This window comes from Dermacentor albipictus, chromosome 1 (assembly GCF_038994185.2).
Source record: "Dermacentor albipictus isolate Rhodes 1998 colony chromosome 1, USDA_Dalb.pri_finalv2, whole genome shotgun sequence".
NCBI classification, from domain to species: domain Eukaryota; kingdom Metazoa; phylum Arthropoda; class Arachnida; order Ixodida; family Ixodidae; genus Dermacentor; species Dermacentor albipictus.
Window position 1 is genome coordinate 82,744,250 of NC_091821.1, and position 13,332 is coordinate 82,757,581.

A 13,332-nucleotide genomic window follows, 5' to 3' on the forward strand; every position below is an offset into this window, starting at 1 on the left:
AAATGGCCTTAAGTGGATATTGTAGGAGTCGAGGATGACTTCGAGATGAAGAAACTTGGGAGGTTTATTTACATTATTTACAGTGAGATGTCAATTAACAGTCGTAGAGTCATTACGGGCCGGCAGCAACTCGGACGCTGCGGCCTGTCGCAAGAAGTTCGAGGGAGAAGAATCAGGGAATGCTCCAGGAATGCTCTTCTGCTGCTCCCGGTCTGCATCTTTTAAGCCCTTCGGTGTCGCGAACACACGTTACGTTCGGCCAATGGGAGAGCCCGCTCAGGTGACGCCATTTTCGGCCAATGGTAGGCGCCCGTGCGATGGTGTCTTACCTGGCGAAGAGAGTTGCCGCTTGGTCCCCCTGCGGTCTTGCCTTGCTGACTTACGCGCTGTCACAATAGCCAGGTGGGGCGACGGCGGACCAAGGCGGGCAGAATTTCACGCTGCCTTACTGCTCCCTGCGGTCTTGCCTCGCTGGCTTGCAACGCGTTGGCACAATGGGCGTATGGGGGCTACGCTGCCAGGCCTTCCCGGTACATCACAGCCGTCTTGCTTCGGGACCCACTTTACTTGCAACAGTGCCGGGCTATCCCTTCGCTTTCTGGAAGAGTCAAGCATTGAATAGCTCCACCGGCGGCGTACGAAGTGGGGGCCTTCAACTTGTTTGCACATGCGTGCCTCTGGAATGTGGCATCCGCGCTTCTGCGCTTCTCAATTAGCTGTGGTGCGATTCGATGTGGTCTGGGGTACTCGAAGGGGGCTCAGAAAAAGGTCCCGTATCTAACACTATGAAATGGCTCCAACATGTTGAAATCAGCGATCTAACATATCGATCACCGGTGATCAATTTTAATATATGTGGTAACAAAAGAGTTGAGGCCAGTTAAAGACATGCTTCATTTTTTTCGGATGTTTTCGCAGCCCCTAGGGAGTCCGAAAAATCGGACGTTTACTGTACGACTGACCAAGAGGATGCTTCAAATGATCCATGGGGCGAACACATGGTGGAAGGAGGATGAGAACAGAAAGGACCGACACACTGAGGAATTAACGAGAAAGGAAGTGTGCCGACACCTCTTTGAAGGAGCTTGAGCTAAAAGAAATCGTGTTGGCTGACGCCGAGATGCAGGTGTCCCGCATTCAAACCAAAATAAACTCTTTAGAGCAGTGAAACCCAACTCTGAGATGTTGTGTACGGGCTGAGAATATGTCAAGACAGTTGAGGTTGACTTCCCAGCTGCTGTGAGAGAATCTTAGTTGTGACAAAGTTCAGGCCTCATACAGATGAGATTGCTATCAGTTGATAAAAATAGCTTATATTTGAAAATATTATTATGATATCATCGAGTGATGCTCAAGAAACGAGCCGCCGTGAGAATGACGAAGTTGGTCGGTGCGCTTGGCGCGAGCAAGTGTCGGCCTGGCTGCCTGGCTCCAGTGTAAATAGCCTCTTCTGTCTGTCTTTTTCCACACGCAACATTCTGGTGGAGGTCAGCGATCCCCGTCCTCACTACGGAACTCGGAAGTGGTCGGCACACCGAGCTTGTCACCATGCCTCCCGGTGAAGCGCCCAACTCTGCAACGGCTTCGGCTTGTCCCACTGCTCCAATCATCACGGTCGCCCCACATCGCGACCGAGGTGTAGTCTCTGGCCTGGAAGGCCAGGATGTTGATGACTGGATCAAACTCTATGAACACGCCAGTGCTAGTAACAGGTGGGACCCAACGATTATGCCCGCCAATGTCATCTTTTATCTCGGCGGTACCCCACGCATGTGGCACCAAACGCATGACGACGAGATAACCAGTTGGGACAATTTCAAAGAGAAGCTACGGGAACTGTTCGGCGACCCCATTGGGCGCAAGGCTGCCGCGAGAAAGGCTCTTGCGTCTCGTATTCAGTCATCTACAGAGCCATACGTTTCCTACATCCTCGATGTTTTAGCTCTATGCCGCAAAGCTGACGATGCTATGTCCGAAGCCGATAAAGTGTCACATATTCTAAAAGGCATCGCCGACGACGCTTTCAATTTGCTTGTTTTCGGCAACGTCTCGACTATCGATGCCATCATCAAAGAATGCCGTCGCCTTGAACAAGCTAAGAGCCGCCGTATCACACACCACATCATGCGGCTACCCAACACTGCTGCTACATCGACATGTGTGGGTCGACCACGTCAGACCACCACCTGTGACGACGTCACCCGTATTGTTCGCCGCGAACTCGAGGCCACCTGTTCGCCAGCTTTCTCCACGACGCCTCCCGATCCACCAGCAACCACCATTGCGAGTGTCGGCCTGGCTGCCTGGCTCCAGTGTAAATAGCCTGTAAATAGCCTCTTCTGTCTGTGTCTTTCCACACGCAACAGTATTTACTTCTGTATGCATCTCCTTTTCATGCGTATTTGAAAATGTTCGACTCAATTCGGAATGGGTTTTACCATTTTTCCGCTTTGCATTTTACTATCACCTTCCTTCTGTTTTCTTTTTGAATAAAATCAATATTACTCCTTACTGTTGAAACTGGATTAAATCATTTTTTGTTTCAACATGCTTACTAGAGAGTGACGGCATCGGGCAACATGATGTCAACCCGTCTTTGCATAAAACAAAGTTCTGGCTCATTTAGGGAATTTCGCAACGGCGCTCACGGAAAACCTGAAAAAAACTTGGGGAATTTGCAAATGTCAACTTGGTAGACACCCTGCTTCTGATTTTCTATGTGGTAGTTTTGCTGCTTGTAGCTTGGACGAAGGGCTTGAGCATTTTCTCATTATGGCATTGTACAGAAGGCAACCACCCTTAAACATAAGTGGCCTTATATGTAAGGAGTACTAAAGGAATTTATAGTATGTATTAATTATTCTGCAATATTAGATTGGCCACTTAGGTAAGAGGAAGCTTAGTAAGCCAGAAAAAGCGTGAAAACATGATGCAGTTACTGCATCAGCTTGACATAACCTAACAAATTGTGAAAGCATGTACTCTGGTCTCGTTAAAATTCTTTATCGGTAAGAGACTACATTGCATTGAAAAGGAACCAACGACCTGACGAAGCAAATTTTAATTACTTTTTTTGTGTGAAACAGTCCACACAAGGAAAATACAGTAGAACCCCATTCATGCGTTCTTTATGGGACCACGGAAACAAATTGTACGATCCAGGAAAACATTAACAGCTCGTTATATTACTGCCTGAAGGGTTAGACATTAAACACTTTTTTTTTTAACGGTTGTAGCCATGACTAGCATTAAATGAAGCTTGTAATTCTCATCTGGCGTGTCAAATCTTGCAACCTCTTTTTAAGCACTGAACACCATTTCATGCAGCTGTGTACGTAACTATTGAAGGTCACGACACAGCGTCCATGCATGCGAGTGTGGTGCCTTTATGCCTTCATCCACTTCCTCTTGGCTTTTGACTTTCTGAATCATGCCACGATCAGCAATGATCCGAACATGGCGAGAACGGTCCTTCTGCAAAGTGTTTTGTTTTTAGTGGCGAGGCCGATGTAGGTGCCGTGGCAGTGGTGCACCACTTCAGTGTGTAAGGCTGGGAAAACGTAACAGGAACATATAGACAAGGTTCTATTGTACATTGAAATCCCTGAAGTCACACTCGTGTACAGACGCAGAATATAAGAAAATGATGTTTGGCTTTCATTTTCTCCGTTAACAACCAACCCTTTCTCGTCGTATGCAAGAAAATTGGGTTTTTAAATACTTCACCACTCTAAACTGATGCATTGTTTTTCCTTAGTGTCCCTTTAACTGTAATCTTGCTTAACTGAACTAGCAATATGCACATATTGAGTATGTAAAGGGGCTTTGTGTATACCAACCCTGCAACACAACCACAATATTCGAAATTGATTTGTGTACTGCATACTTACTGTATCTTTTCACACTTGTGAACTTGTTCTGTATTTTAACAAAACGGGCAAATTGTTGCACGACTTTGTTTTGACAGTACTAAACGGCTTATGAAAGTCTCCTGATGCGGTACAAAAGACGACTACCAGTTACCCTCATAGGAAGGCATTGAGTAATGAAGATGAGATCCTTGTGTTGGACGACATGTTTGGTCATGCTGAAATAAAACTGAATCTTTTGTGTCAGTCATTGGGGTGTTTGGTATACAGTAAATGCCATTAGAATGGCCGTTCTACCCGATAAGTGGAGGCGCAAATGTGAACTGCTTGCACAATGCAGCCACCTGGTGGTGCAAAGCTGAACCAGAAACACACACCTAATAATGCTGTAATCAGAAGTCTATTTTACTTTGCTGCTGGTGCTAATTTTCGGCAGTGGCATAATCGTGTTCCCACCCGTTTCAAAGGGAAAGTCACCACTTCATCTTCAACGAATGACCGTGTTTTGAACAGATGTGCCTGGTAGCAAAGGTTCCATGGAAGCCCATTTACCTTGCTTTGGGTCTGTAGCGGAAGAGGAAGCAAGCATTTAATATCTTGCGCAGTTTTTGGCACTAAGTGTGGGCATTGAGGCTTGTTAATAATGGCAATTGTCTGCCATGTAGCAATTGGTCGCCTCCACGGCAAGAAGAACCAAGTTGCGCATTCAAAAAAAGACCACAGGAAAAGTCGACAGAGACAGAAAGTCTCCTTTTCCTGTGGTCTTTTCTTTAATGCTCAATTTGGTTCTTGAAAGCAATGCACCAACATGCCCAGTAAGAAGTTCTTTGAAACTACCTCCACGGCAAGCTTCACCACTACATGGTTTTGGCACACCAAAGCAGGGACTCCAGATTATTTTTGACCATTTTGTGTTGCTTAACTTGCTCCTAAATTGAAGTACGCAAGCGTTTCTGCATTCTGCCCCCGTCAGAATGTGTCCGCTACAGTCAAGTATTGAACCTGCGACCTCATGCTTGGCAGCAGAATGCTGTTGCCATCGAGCCAGTGCAGAGAAATGAAAGCCAACAAACTGTATATTCGTGTAAAGTTTTTATTGCATAGTACCGTATAAAACAGTTCAGCAGCTTGTATCATGCATTGGCAATCAATCAGAATGTTAATATAGCCTGCACTAGTTAAACAGTCATTGTGCCTCAGTACAAGCGGCCATTAAAGTGAATCCTGAAGGCTGTTATATATATGCACGATTTAAGAAATGGATGCAGCAATATGCACATCTGTTATAGAAAGCAGTTATACAATGTCTGCTGATGTTTATATATTACTGTGCAAGCTTACAAATTGTGGGAACCGACCTTAGAGTTGCATCATAGACAGGCTAATCCATATGTGCTTTCTTTATTTCCTAGGTTGTTTACCTATTCGTTCAGCATCTACACTGCTGTGCTGAAATGGTCATGATTCAAGAGAATGTACAACGAATGTAGATTCATTATCTTGGCAAAATAGTGCCTCGTGCTTCAATGCTGACATGAAAATTCCATAACTTATAAATTAAAAGTTGAGGTCGCACAGCTTTTACTTGGCAGTGCCTGCACCTACCTTTATTGAATCTCAATGCCTTATGTGTTAAATCACAGCTGAGTTGAGTAGAAGCTGTGCAGACCCAAGAGGTGTTGAGTTATGATTATGTGTGGAGTTTTGCTGACACACTAGACTTCTAAGCAAACTGGCTCTGGTGTTTTCAATACAAAAGCTGTGCCCACAAAACGAACTACATGGCCTCTGTGCACGGCCCGCAGTAAAGGCTTTGTCAAAACACGCTTAGGCCTACAGTTGTCTCGTCTTTAGGTGTACTGAAAGTCCAATCAGTTTCGCATGTGCGCTTGCACTGTGGCACTTTTCAGAACTGCAAGAAAAATGCGTGTGCATATTCCAGTACTTCAGACAGTCTGTACTCTGCAAGGCCAAGTGGGATGCCCCATGTATGACAAATGCATCTTGCCAAAAGCACCAGGACTTGGCTATGCCTTAACTTGCTGCTGACTGTTACTTTGATGCTTATGACTGGCTGGCACAGTTAAGTGTACCACTGTTATTAAGAGTGAGATATGTGATCAGGAGTCCAGGCCTGTGTCCAGACCCAGCAACTGTTTAGTAACCTCGTATGTAGAGAACGACACGGCCACCATGGGAATCGCACGCAGGTAGTTGACGCTCATACCACGGTACAATCCTCGGGAGATGCCGTGCTCATGAAAGGTCAATGCCAATGTGCTGAACAGGCTCTTGCTGCACACAAATAAAAATTTTTTTTACTGTATTGACCATGCTAAATAGAGGGAGCAGCCATGTTGGCAACATGATGAACCACCTGTATATTTGATAAGAAACAGCACAATAGAGCAGGATGTAAGAAAGGGACAAGCAATGACAGTGACTAACAACCAAACGTTTATTCCTTCAAGCAGCTGATATCGCGTACTGCTGAACAAGAAAAGAGGAAACAAGAGCATGCGCAGAAGTAATATGGAATGAAATCGTTCCGATAGGTACGATATCTCCTTCGGAAGGAGTGAAGTAGAAGGGTAACTTGCACACGCATCAAAACTTTTTTGGATGTTTGAGGCTTCAGACAGTTGTCTGCATTCGTCGTGGTATTGTCCAGTTAAATCTTTAAAAGTAGTTCACAGCTACATTCAATGCAACACAGTGACAGGTGGCTATCTCTTGTTTGCTTACCGACCTTTTGTTTGAGTGTTCGTGCATGCTGTCATTTACACAACATCCGATTTGTCCAATATAGAAATGCCTGCATGAAAGCGGAATGTGGTAAACAACATTTCAATGGCACTTAAACTGCTGTCTGTGCTTTTTTTTGCAGAACTTCTTTGGATTGATCTATTGGCACACACTACTCAGCTTATTTGGGGCAGCAAAAAGCAGCCTAACACTTTCCTTGTTAATGACCTTTAGATTTTACAATATCTTGTGCATATACAGAATTGCTGCAACATTTTATAGCCAATGGCTCTCAGGCTGAGCGAACCCTGAATTCTTGCTTTTGAAATAGGCTATGAGGTATTCGGCAACGATTGTAAAAAGCTATAAAGGGCCCCTTCACCATGTTTGGTAATTTTAAACAGCCACATATAGCATATACATGACACACTGATGATTGTGTCTGCAAAGTATTATTGGCGCTGCATGCCGCAGAAACAGTTGACATTTCAAACCAAATTCCAGATGCCTTCCCTTTCGAAAGTTGTGGTTGCGCTCAGAAATGCTTCTTTGCAGTGCATGTTCCATCACTCACCATGACTTATCGTACAATGTGAAAAACGAAATGCTGCAAAAGAAAAAAAAAAAGTAGGTGGGGCTTGACGCCATGGGACGTCCCTTCGTTCCGGTATGGGAGAATGGCCGACTTCTACACAGACATTACCTTGAGGCAAAGAGCAATACAAGTCTGATATCCACAGAAAATTCATAGACACTTGCTGAACAGTTATTGCGGAGAAAGGCTGAAACTAAACCTGGAGTCTATCATGTAAAAATTGTCGACATTGAGGAGTCGCAAAAACTTTTGCAAGATCATTAAAAAAATTTAATTATGGGGTTTTTACATGCCAAAACCACTTTCTGATTATGAGGCACGCCGTAGTGGGGGACTCCGAAAATTTAGACCACCTGGGGTTCTTAAAAGTGCACCTAAATCTAAGTACATGGCTGATTTCGCATTTCGCCCCCATTGAAATGTGGCCGCTGTGGCCGGGATTCGATCCCGCGACCTCGTGCATAGCAGCCCAACACCATAGCGACTAAGCAACCACGGCGGGTTGCCAAATCATTCGCACTAGTCGTTGCCAGGTTCTGCGCTCTGGAACAATTGCTCGGAAAAGGCATTGTACCTTGCGAGTCTTGGCAACGAAGAACATGAAAAGGCTAGTTACTTGGCTCATCTTAACAGATGACAACAGATTTGTGAGCTTGCCTTTTGAAATAATGCCTCAAAAAAATTGTCTGAAAGAAAACGAGGTCACTTCAAATAAGGTCAGTAAGCAAACGAGAGAGAGCTCACTGCATTGCACTGGATGTAGCTGTGAACCACTTTTTGAATATTGTACAGTAGTGTCAAAATACCATGATAAGTGCACACAATTGATATCCAAAGCCTTCTACATTAAACATTTGTGATGCATGCGTAAGCTACCCTTTCATTTCAGTCTTTCCAAAGGAGATATTATTCCCTTGGAGTGATTTCATTCCATATTACTTCCAAGCATAGTGCAGTTCCATCTTTTCAATTTTTCTTGTTGAGTGGTACACTATATATGCTACTTGAAAGAACAAATACTTTGTTTTTAGTCAGCATTGTCTGTGTCTTGCATCTTGTTCTTTTGCACTGTTGGTGCTTAGGTTATGAACCAATCAGCCGAAATTCATATGCTCCTTCCATACCCTTCCTCCTTCCGCCTGTACATGTTAGAAACTTAAGAAATAAGTGAACACTTTGTTATATCAGCATTATATTTGTTGAACAAAGAGACTATAATTATTTTAAAACAATAATTTTGCTGTCAAATGTCTTGACCACCAACCCATTGGAGAAGGTAAGATTTCATTCCGATGTAGTGGGAGGCAAGCCAAGTAAATTTGTGCGTAACCCACTGGAAATTTTTGCAGTGTGTTCAGTCTGGAATGTTTCACTCATATTTTCCTGACATGGCAGCACAATACTCAAGTGCTGCAGTTGAATTGTATACAAAGTTTTGTGATGCAAGCACTCATAGGGATGGATGCACTGTACATGCAGGGAAATGTCATGAAAATTTTAGAACATGAAAAGAGGCTTGGTGAAAGTCAAATCTCCCACACTAATTCAATAAACCTCTTAGCAATGAAAAGGTGGTTCAATGTCGACACTTTAATGGTGCACGGTATGCACCGGAAACCTTCGAGTCTGTAGATTATACCAGTGTGTACATGTACACACAAACAAACCTAAGAAGGCAAGAGAATACAAATATAAATGTTTTGTGATGAGGAAGGGTTAAACATTTCTGGTTTGATTTTAAAAATCTGCACCATTATATGTTTACATCTGAAGATTTAATGTTTAGTCTCATTTTATTCACATGAAATCAGGTTTTTTTTTTAAACCTTTTTGTTCACCAAGCGGAATCGCCACGAAACGCATGTTTGATTGCCAATAACTTTGCTTCTGCTGAATGCATTGAAGTACTTTTTGCGGCAGTGTATTCCTGAAATAGCCTATTTTAACTTCAAATGCATTGCTCCACTTCGATAAAAAGTGTTTCAGGGCCCCTTTAATCCACCAGGGCTGTTCTGGAAGGAATATGTACTATGCAGGAAAGCCGACTTGAAGGTTTTACATAGAGTCCACGACAGTGGAGGGCTCAGTAAAGTGACATGCCATGTCATACATCTCGTAGATTGCATAATCGTCATCTATAGGACACGTATTGGTACTGTCTATGTGTATGCCTTCTTTGCAACAATTATATTGTTGGCAGGACAACTGCATGGCCAATTGCTGCCTCTTGTCCACACACCCACAAATACTTCAAGACAGCTACCTGCACAACGAAAATTTCTGCACCCTGATTGCGCAAGGCTATGAATGAGAATGAGAAAAGATAATGAATACTCGTGCGATATTGCAGAATTCAAACCTAAATTTCAGTGAAGCCAAGTTCAAGACAAAAAGGCTGCAAGGTCTGGTACACTCCTGCTAACAGCCTGTGTGCGTTTCCCCAACATAGATTTAGAGATGTTTCTGGTTTCTGCAGAACTTTTTTTGCAGTGTTCATGCACCATGTCCACCAGCCCCCTGCAACTTACCGCAACTCTTGTGTCAGCAATGTTGAACGTGCAACAGCTTAACTTATGAATTACAGTATTTCTGTGGTTGATTCTGAGTGGAAAATGTCATCCATACACATATGTGTTCAAATTTTTTAGCAGAAATGTTTAGCCAGTTGCTTACAGCAGCAATCCTCAAAGTTGATTCATAGCTCGAAGAAGCATTATAAAGGCTCAGAGATGTGATAAAGTTGATTTCATTTTCCGCCTATGTATGCAACTTGAAATTGAGGACACCGGTGCACTTGTAAATTTTAGATTGTGCATCTGAATTTCAAATAAATTAGCTTTTTCGGCGAGCCTGTGGTCCATATACTTCTGCTCACGGGTGTATCTAGAACTTTGAAATTTCTCCAGCATGTTTTCTCCAACATGCGCTTTGTTCCTATAAAGCGTTCTCTCAAAATGTATGGTACTACTCTGAACATTTTATCCCTCAGCAAGCATTTAAAAGAACCACATGTAGCACTAATTTTGCAATTTTCTACACTGCCTCCAAAGCAGATGCAATTTTGAAATTGCTTCTCTCAAGACACTTGATTCCTGCCATGTTTCACCTTGATAAGGCCCATAGTTATATGAAATGAAGCCCTATGGAGAGCTCCAAAGTACAATGAACAAAACTTGGGTACCTATTTTCTGCAGTTGACCAGATTACTCAACACGCTTCTAACTTTGCCCATGAATGCCCAACATCCACTTCAAATTCAAATGCGCTAGCTCTTCTAATGAATTTATGTCAACAGCTAGAGTAAATTTACTCCAGTGCATCTAGCTGAAATAATAGCTTTGCTGTAATATAGATGCTGCACAACATCCTCGCATGTGGTTCCTCCGTGCAGACATGTACTGCTAGCACATAATTCTGCCAGCATCCTCCAGGTAGCTGCCAAAGCGACCCAAGAATGCCCCAATCTAAAATGAAATGCAAGAGCAGTACAAGATGGTGTTGACCTAATCGGCATTGTCAGACCAGCAAAAGCTGATGACCACAACAAAAAGTGCTGCCACCTCTGCTGGAGACCTGGACTAAGGGCTCCACCCAACACGATGATGCTACCCCTGCCCCATGGTTGATCAAAATAAAGTGTTTCTTCTCTCTCTCTCTCTCCAGCCAGGAATCGGGAGCTTAAACACAGTGGCAGAAATTCAACGTGCAGCAAGTGTGTGCATTGACCAAATGCACATCTGCCTCGAGTTAGAGGGGCAGCCATAAATGCTCCACTGTAAGCAAGGAATACAGTCCACAGACTTGCATTAATACTCATGTTATGGATAGCTTTGAATATTGAATACTTCATATTACCTCATTTTAAAATAACAACACATTGATGCAAACATGTTGGAGTCCACCAAAGAGAGAACAATCTTTCACCTAAATTGAGACTATGAACTTGCAGGCAGCCTAAGAACAAAATATATCTGATCAAGGAACCGCAAGATATAGTCAAAAAAGTGATGTGCTACATAGTATGTCAGACACCAGGCCCCTTCTCAGAAAAAAACACCTGAAGCACAACCTCTTCAAAAGCAAAAGGTTCTGGAATGAGAGCTGACTTTCACAAGCCACTAATCTCAAAGGTTTGAATTAAAAATGGTCTCTTGACTGCCAACACCTTTTTTGGGGAGATCCCCGAAGAAAGATGTTGACAGCCAAAGACTTGCTACATATACAAAGTCTTCAAACTAATGCTAAATTTAATAAAGATGTGATGCCAGATCTGCTTGCACAGGCAGTTTATGTGCTATGCAATCAGAGCCATCAAATGTATAATTAACCTTTCTGCCATCACGATTACCATACATATATGGTTATATTTGAAACATTAAGACAATAGTATTTAAAGGAACTTCACTTTGTTGGACTATTCTGGAGTGCTTCTGGTCAGAGATATTCATCAATAAATGTTACACTGACACAGCTAATTTCACATTCAAGGGTATGGGCCTTATTCTATGTGCTGGGTGGAATGATGCTATATTATGAGTGGGACACAGAAGGTGTTCCGTCTCTCCAAGTAATGTGGTTATCCATTTACCTGTATTTATTCATTTCTGGGTGCATCATGCTAAGCTGCATTTGTCGACGGGCAACATCTAGAGGGTAGCTGCAGACAGAAATAGAAGCAAAGGAAAAACACGATTAGTCTCACTTTGCAACAGGGAGGAGGGGGGGAAGGGGGAACACAGCTCACTATACATGCAACCTCTGAGCATGCACAGCAACTATTCTGTAGGCCGTGTATGCTGGTATGGGGGCCTTTGAGCAGCAAGTGCTACCTCGCTCTGCAAGGCTATGCAGCTTCCAGCTTAGCGATGCCACCATAGCTGCGCAAAGCTGGATTTCATCCTGAACCATCGCAAAATTTCAAGCAGCTATTAGTACAGTTAAGCCTTGATATAACGAAGTCGGTAACATTGGCAATTTGCTTTGTTATATAGAAATTTCATCCTATTCAAACCTTTTATGTAAATAAGTACAGTCGCTGATCGATTTTTCTTACACGAAAAGGGGCCACAGGATTTTATTAATTATAAGGTAATCGAAAAAAAGCAAATTTGAATAAGAAAACAATTCATTTTGATAAATTTGGAAGTCTGCGATGAACGATACGGTTTCATGCCACGTACGTCGACCCTATCTTCTCGACGGTATGATTTAAGCGAAGCCAGCCACGCTTTCACATGCACTCTGCCCCCACGGCTGATAGCGCCACCCGCACTGGGACGATGCTATCAGGAAGAGCGCTGGCAGCGGGGAGTGAATGCTTCGCCTGCCTCTGATATTAATGTTCTTGTAGATATTTTTTGTATTGTTTTTATCATCTGGCCGCAAAAATGGCGCTTTCTAGAATTTTAATGTTTTACCTAATAAATTTTTTTGTTTGGCAAGATATGTTTTTGGAAAGAACATTTTGTTATGCACAATATGCTATGCTGCAATCTGTGGTGGAATATTATTTGTTGTGGTAAATAATTTTTTCCGAGACCTATAAGAAACTACCATTTTCTCGCAGTAACAAGAGTTAAAGCCAGCCAGGCCTTGAATTTCATCAAAGGAATTTTGAGCATTCCCCTGTTCTTCACCAAACTAACATTCGACCAATACTTGAATATGCATCCATAATTTAGGATCTGCATAAGCAATCCTTAGAAAAAAAGTCTTGAAGCAATACAGAACCGTGGAGCCTGATTTAGTACTACTGAAATATACGGACTCCCAAGCAGCGTGACCAAGATAAAGAAGCAGCTTAACTGGCCTGACCTGTCTGCACGATGAGCTTTCCATCGACTTTCTTTCTTGCGGGACATACATTTAAAATGCAGCACGGTCTACAGAGATCTTCACACTCAGACATGTCTCACTATGCCATGACCACCCACTAAAGATAAAGGCAATAGCTTCACGAACTTCTGCTCATCAAAATTCATTTTTTTTTCATAGATGATTGGAATAATTTACTCATCTAAGTCATTCAAGGCACACGACAGCTTTTTTTCGTGTCATCTGCAGTTACTGTCAGAGTAGATTTCTGTACTTTATTTGTGGTGTTTCTTTATGTACAAATTATCT

The 13,332-nt window shown here is 42.9% G+C and overlaps 1 protein-coding gene across 1 annotated transcript in view; it reads right to left on the reverse strand.

Annotated features, from left to right (window-relative positions):
• Window positions 1-4,946: 4,946 nt before the first annotated feature.
• Window positions 4,947-13,332, reverse strand: part of LOC135907456 (solute carrier family 25 member 16-like) — a 37,934-nt gene continuing 29,548 nt past the window's right edge. The window contains exons 8-9 of the mRNA XM_065439150.1: window positions 11,798-11,866; window positions 4,947-6,164 (exon numbers count right to left, since the gene is read on the reverse strand). Of these exons, the coding sequence (XP_065295222.1) occupies window positions 5,990-6,164; window positions 11,798-11,866 (244 nt within the window). The 3' untranslated portion in view covers window positions 4,947-5,989. The remainder of the gene's footprint in view (window positions 6,165-11,797; window positions 11,867-13,332) is intronic.